The following is a 7,500-nucleotide window of genomic DNA, read 5'->3' on the forward strand; positions in this document are numbered from 1 at the left end:
ACAGTGGCGGTGTCTGGGGGCAAAGCAAACTCAGAAGGTGAAAGAACTGGTAGGGTTTTGGTCACCCACCCACCCCCAACCCCCACCCCCCTCCACCTGCACCTGAGGCCAGGTAATGTGTGCTGTGATTTCAGCTGTGACATCATTTCCCACGTTGTGGTTTTTTTTTCTTTGCTTTGTGAACGTTGTGTGGTCCTCTGAAGTGTGTTGCTTTTTTCTCTGCGAACCATGAACACTTGTGACGCTTCTCTGCTCAGCTGCTCTCTCTCTCTCTCTGCCTGTAGGCAGCCATCTCCAAGTGTGTGACCCCTGGCAGTATTGTCTGTCCCCTTCTGTTGTGCCTTGCCCCCCCCACCCCCACACTGTGTGTGGTGTAAACCTTCCCCCGCCCCCACCCACCCACTCCCCCCTCCACTCTCCATTCAGTTATTATGACCACATGGCTTTACCCCCCTCTTCCTTCTCCTCCTCCTCCTCCTCCTCCTCTCCTCTTTTCCTACCTCTCCCCCCTTTCTGCTTTTTGGTTGACGACCTGTCTGCAAGCTGTCCACCTGTCTCCTTCAGCCTCCTGCTGTCTTGTTGTGTGTGGTCTCCTTGATTGCGTTGGCTGCTGTCTACCGTGCGGCGCTGTCCCCCTTTAGTTGCCGTGGACTGTTTGCTATGCCCGCCCACACCCCCTGGCGTGGTGCTGTCCTGTCACCTGTCTCCTCCTCCAGCTTACCTGGCTGTGTGCCTGCACCGGCTGACCCTGTGAGTCCCTGACACCCTTGACCCCTTGACCCCTGCCCCTGTCCTCACTCATCTCTACCCACTCATTATGTTCCTCAGCTCGGGCTCCACCCAGAGCGGCAGCGAGGGCCACGGGGCCAGCCTGAGTGCCCATGGATCTGCCCACAGCTTTCGCCAGACCCACGGCCTCGGGCACGGGCACGGGCAGCGCGAGGGGCACGGGCTGCAGGGAGTGCACCGTAAGAAGGATTCCCCCTCTCCCGGCCAGGCCGGCTCCACCTTCCCCTCCTTCCCCACCCCTGCCTTCTCATCCTCCTCCCAGCACAACCACCAGCAGCAGCGACTGTCGGCCCCGGCCCCGCTGGTGAGGCCGTCCTCCTCCTCCTCCTCCTCTTCCCGCAGGCCGGACGCCCCGCCCCACAAGCTGGAGGTCAAGATCGTGCCTGACCCCGTGGTGACCCCACAGACCACCACCTCCCCCTCCCAGGGCCACCTCCAGCGCTCCCCAGTCCGCTTCCACCACCAGCACCTGCTGCCCATCGCCATGCCCGGCGAGCAGAGCGACACCGACGACCTGGACGGCGGAGATCCCGCGGAGGAGGGCGCCCTGCAGGTGATCAGTCGCATCGGGAACGGCTACTACCCCAGGGAGTACGGGGGAGGGGGCGGCGGTGGGGGTGGTGGCGGTGGCGGTGGTGGTGGGTGGGCGCCCCCTGACCTTTACACCCTGGAGCGCGCCCGGCAAGGGAGGAAGCGCGTGATCCTGAACGTGGGAGGCGACAAGCACGAGGTGCTGTGGAGGACGCTGGAGCGCATGCCGCACACGCGCCTGGGCAAGCTCCGCGACTGCTGCTCCCACGACGCCCTCATGGAGCTGTGCGACGACTACTCCCTGGCCGACAACGAGTACTTCTTCGACCGCCACCCGCGCTCCTTCGCCTCCATCCTCAACTTCTACCGCACGGGGAAGCTGCACCTGGTGGAGGAGATGTGCGTCCTGTCCTTCAGCGAGGACCTCGAGTACTGGGGCATCGACGAGCTGTACCTGGAGTCGTGCTGCCAGCACAAGTACTACCAGAAGAAGGAGCACGTGTTCGAGGAGATCCGGAAGGAGGCGGAGAGCATCCGAGAGCGCGACGAGGACGACTTCGGCACGGGGTCCTTCAGCAAGTACCGCCAGCGGGTGTGGGATTTACTGGAGAAGCCCACGACGTCCACGGCAGCTCGGGTGAGTCTGTTCCGTCCTCTCTCCCTCTCTCCTCTATGTTTTGTTGTTCTTTTGTTTGTTTTTCTTCTTCTTCTTTCAATGCCAGCTGGTTTGCAATTACTGACTCATTTGGGTTTATATTCTTTATTTTTCTACACACCCTATTGGTTTTTTGCTTGTCAAGCACTTTTAGAATTGTGTAGGGATTTGTAATCACAGGTATTGTAGCAGATCTGCACGCGATTTGTTTTTCTGTTTCTTCTTTTTCTTTTATTAAGAAAGCAGTTTTCATCCATTGCATCCTTCTCTTCTTTGCCTTTCGCCAGGAGGACAGTTTAAAGTTGGCTTGGTGCTAAGGAAGAACATTAGGGATTCCATCTTTGCCCTGTTTCCATTCCTCGCCGCACCTTTTCCTGTATGCTGTTTTGGGAATTGCTATCATATTAATGAGGAAGAAAAGAATGCAGGCACGTGAAATCCGATGATGACTGCTTGAGATGTTGTCTCTCGTTCACTCTCGTTCTCTCTCTCTCTCTCGTTCAACTGTTCTCCAACTGTTGGCACCTGTTTTGAAAGACGTAGTCACAGAGTAGCAGCATCTTTCGAGCAGAATCTGAGCTAGAGTAGTGAGTCATTGACGGCACTGCATGTTTCTTAATTAATAGAATCCACGTCCTGCTTATCCACGTCACCCACATTAATGTTTGTTGTAAGTATGTCATAATCAATCAGTGTTGCCATTTTCTAATTCTTCTTGCAGGGAATCAAAACAAAATTAACTATTCGGTATTCAGTTACATTCATCCACTGGCATCCATCCACAAATCAATCACAATCATTTTACTACTGCTGCTGCTGCTGCTGCTGCTGCTGCTGCTTATACCACCACCATCAGCACGACTACTTCTGCTACATTTGCTTCCATCCATCACCGCTGTTACTTTTAGGGAGGAGAGGAAGGGGTGGATGGATGGGGTGAAAACGGGGCTTATCATTGGATTCATTTATTTCATATCATTATTGTTGTCACTGTGTACTGTACTGTATAGAGTAACCTGCCCTTGCGCCCACTGACTGCACTGTGTTGGCCTCTGCCTTTTTGTGTGTGATTCTGTGGTTCCCCTTTTTAATCTGGACATTTATTTTATTTGTGTGTGTGCGTCGTTTTTCCAGGACACCTAAGGTCGGAACAGTTTTTGAATTTATACCAACATTTCTAAGCTTCTGTAAACAAAAAATTCTAGATTGACATTTCTCATGAATGGAATCAACATTTCTGTCAAAAGTCAGCTTATTGTCTAAGATGGTCCCTAAATATCTATATTCATTGACCCTCTCCACTGTTTGACCATCAATAACAAGGTTAGCTACAGGCAAGGGGTCTTTCCGAATATCTATTAACATTTCTTTTGTTTTCAATACGTTGATATCCAGATAGTTTTCCTCACACCAAGAACAGAACTTTTTAATTTCACTGAAATAAATAGCATCAGAGTTGGACAGATCTTCAATAGCTGAATCATCAGAATATTTTATGACAGGAGTTTCCTCCGTGCCTCTGCAGTCATTTGTGTACAGTGTAAATAGAACAGGGGACAGCACTGTACCTTGGGGTGCATCAGTAGAAATCGAGTTTAGAGAAGAGTGGGCAGAATGAAAGCGGACGGACTGGGTTCTATTGAGAAGAAAACTTACTATCCAAAGAGTAAGCTTCGGATCAACATCCAAGCCTAGCAGTTTGAGGGCAAGGAGATGAGGTTGCGTTGTGTTAAAAGCAGAAGAGAAGTCAACAAAAAGGATACGAACAAAAGATCCCGTGTTGTTCAAATGAAGGAAAGCATTATGAAGGAGAGTTAGGATAGCATCGTCAGTACTTCTGTGTGCTTTATAAGCAACAGGACGGTAATCAGCCTGGGCATCGGCAGAGCAAAGACAAAAAGAGGAACCAGAGCGGGCAGACTTCGCCGTTTGTGGGGCTCTGTCCCCTGCACTGATCGTCCTGTCTCCGATGTCAGCCCTGCTGTTGCTGTGACTGTCAACGACAACCTCAACGTTCATGTTCAAGCTGACTCCTTTGCTTCCCGTGACACTGTCCTCTCTGACACTTTTCCAAAATGTAGTGTTTCTCCCGTGATTGCCTCAACTCCTGGACCTTTCTCTGCCTTCCCACTGTCCTCCACTGCTCAGTCACCATCGTCTCCTTCCGTTGTCTGTCTGTCTGACTCACCTGCTTCACCATTAGATTTCTCTCAGCCTGCCTCTGGTCTCTTTCATGCCTGCCTGTTCAATGCTCAGTCTGTCTGCCCTGATCAAAAGACTGACTATATTTCCGATTATATTTTTGAAAATAACTTTGATATCGTATTTCTTACCGAAACCTGGTTACAAACCCAAACTTAACAACTGACCCCCCCACACACACACAGACACACCGGTGTCTCCCCCTGGATACAAAACCAAGTCACTTCCTCGACTGTTTCGTGGATGTGGCATCGCCATCGTCTATAACTAGTCTCCCATATATATATGAAAGGAGTCTCCCGTCGGACCGACGGACGAGTAGGCAGGCGCTAGCAGGCTTATCTGTCGGTGTGTGTCCTCATATGGGAGAAGAGGCCGATTCTGGATGTGCAGCACTTCCCACAGGTGTTGCAAGGGAAAACGTCTCCAGAAGGTGAACCCTGCTTCCTTCGCTCACGCTTCTCCTCAATGGCCAGTGTTCTCTTGTTTTCAAACGTCTTTATGCCACTAGAGCACAGCATCCTCCAGCGAGAGCTGTCAAGGGCATCAGTTTCCTAGGAAGCAATTTCTACGTCACAGGCTTTGAGGTTTGTCTTCAAGGTGTCCTTGAAGCGCTTGTAGAGTCTTCCAAGTTTGCGGTGGCCTTCCTTCAGCTGACCATGCAAGAGCATCTTCGGGATCCTGCTGTTTGTCATGCAGACAACGTGTCCTGTCTGGCGTAGCTGGCACTGGATCAGCAGGCTTTCGATACTGGGCAGGCCGCTCCTCTCTAGGACCTGGCGGTTGGAGAACCTGTCTTGCCACTTTACGCCGAGGATCTTTCGTAGGCATCTCTGGTGAAACTGCTCAAGTTGTTGAATGTGGCGGCGATACGTCGTCCATGTTTCACAGCAGTATAACAAGGTGGTCAGCACAACAGCTCTGTAGGTTTTGATTTTGGTGCTGAGCCTGATGCCTTTGTTGTTCCACAGCCTGTTGTTGAGTCTGCTAAAGGCGGAGCTGACCTTGGCAATGCGCAGCGTCATTTCTGCATCAAGGGCTCCATTGCTGCATAGGGTGCTGCCCAGGTAGCACAATTTGTCGACTGACTTGATCTCTGTGTCATCGATCTTGATTGCAGGTGGGGGGCGGGGGGGGGGGAGAGGCACTGGTGTTCTGTGAGCTAGCTGGTTGGTACATGGACTCGGTCGTGCTCAGGCTGATGGTGAGTCCAAAGCGCCTGCAGGAGGTTGAGAACCTGTCCATAATGAATTGAATGTCCTCATGGGTGTGTGCAGCAAGCGCGCAGTCATCAGCGAAGAGGAGCTCTCTCAACAGTGCCTCAAACACCCTGGACCTGGCGTGGAGACGCCGCAAGTTGAAAAGTTTGCCATCTGTGCGAAACTGAATGTAGATGCCCCGGTCACAGTCTTGGAAGGCGCCAACCAGCATGGCAGAGAAGAGAATGGAGAACAGTGTGGGTGCCAGGACGCAGCCCTGCTTCACTCCATTTACCACAGGGAATGGATCCGACATGTCAGTATTTTCCTGTACTCTCGCCTGCATGCCATCGTGGAAAGACGCAGTCAACTGGGTTAGGCTCTCTGGGCAGCCGAACTTTAGGAGGATCTTCCACAGACCACGGCGGTTCACCGTGTCGAAGGCCTTAGTCAGGTCTACAAAGACCATGTGGAGCTCTAATGCTCTCTGTTACGCAAGAGAGTGGAAGACAGACTAGACTAGAGGGAGGTAACAAACAATCACATGCGAGTTCAGTCTCAGTCTCCCGCACTCTTCCGTAAACAAGACAGACACAAGGTATTGCCCCTGAGCCTATATAATTTAACTAAAAAAGATTCACAAATTGTTCTGCTTAACAAGCATTTAGTAGACACACGCACATACACACACAAACGCAGGCATCCGATTTTGAGTCTTGGGAATGCTGACCTCTGTTCTTCAATGTTTTTGTGGGTCCACGAACTGAACAGTCAACACACATATCACCTCTTGTGCTGCACACACAAATTACATAGTTCTTCGGACGTGTCTTAGTCTTCAAGATACATGTTGTCTCGAGGCTGCACCAGTCTCACCAGACCACAGCCACCTCTGTCCCGTTCCAGTCTCCCCAGACTGGACCGCTACCACGTCTCCTCGGACAGTAGGTTGATCCCGTCTCCTCGGACTGGGCTGTCTCTACGTCTGCCCCGGAACTCTGGGACGGTGTATTAAGACCCATAAGATATATGCTCTCTGTATAACCCCCCTTTCACCAAATTCATCCTTTTCCATTCATGCCCCTACACATATTAGTTCAAATAATAATTTTGGAATATCCACAGACTCTCCAATTATCAAACATCAATGTCTCATTAAGGCCATGCTGCTTACATGACACAAAAGGAGGAAAACATTTATTCATTATCCATGCGTCGGGACTAGCAAGGAGAACGGAATATTTAACAATGATTCCCAGGTTATTATGAAAAACGTGGCCACGTTTCTCAACATTTAGAAATATAAAGATAGCTTAATTCTATACTACTTTTGCTCTTCATGTTAGCGATTATATGTGCAGAGAACATACTGTCCTTTGGTCAATTTGCTGTGTAGCCAAATTTACACAATATATCGCAAAGCATAGTTCCACCAAAATATGCACAAGAAATATTAACTACAATTACGGTACATAAAAAAAGCATGCTTACACAAAAAGACTAACTATATCTTTAAGCTCATGAAAAATATTATGTAATTATCTGTAGCCAGAACCCCAGAGCATCAACAGCGAGACCTTTCCCTTCCAAGCCTCTGCGACAGACTGTGTGTCGCTAGCCAGTTAAACTGGGTAGAGAACAATATACTCGCTGACCAGTACAAAAAAAATACTCACTGACCAGTACAAAAAACACTTGCAATTAAACAGAAGCACTTGAACTCCCCTGCACGAGGAAATAAGTTTGTGACACTCCGTAACACTCTCGTTGGGTGACTTCACATGACCATTAATTTTTATCTCCCACCCTCTCTCCGTCATTTTCTACCCCTATCTCCTATCTACCATTCTATCTCTCACCCTCTCTCCATCATTTTCTCCTCCTCTCTACCATTCTATCTCTCACCCTCTCTCCATCATTTTCTCCTCCTCTCTACCATTCTATCTCTCACCCTCTCTCCATCATTTTCTCCTCCTCTACCATTCTATCTCTGACCCTCTCTCCATCATTTTCTCTTCCTATCTACCATTCTATCTCTCACCCTCTCTCCATCATTTTCTCCCCTCTCTACCATTCTATCTCTCACCCTCTCTCCATCATTTTCTCCTCCTCTACCATTCTATC

General features: G+C 50.0%; 1 protein-coding gene across 2 annotated transcripts in view; it reads left to right on the forward strand.

Annotated features, from left to right (window-relative positions):
• The window catches only part of LOC143294717 (uncharacterized), a 199,501-nt gene that overhangs the window by 133,682 nt on the left and 58,319 nt on the right, over positions 1-7,500 (forward strand). For both annotated transcript variants that reach the window (XM_076606136.1, XM_076606135.1), the window contains exon 2: positions 829-1,957. In XM_076606136.1, the coding sequence (XP_076462251.1) occupies positions 1,274-1,957 (684 nt within the window). In that variant the 5' untranslated portion in view covers positions 829-1,273. The remainder of the gene's footprint in view (positions 1-828; positions 1,958-7,500) is intronic.

This window comes from Babylonia areolata, chromosome 20 (genome assembly GCF_041734735.1).
Source record: "Babylonia areolata isolate BAREFJ2019XMU chromosome 20, ASM4173473v1, whole genome shotgun sequence".
Lineage (NCBI taxonomy): Eukaryota > Metazoa > Mollusca > Gastropoda > Neogastropoda > Buccinidae > Babylonia > Babylonia areolata.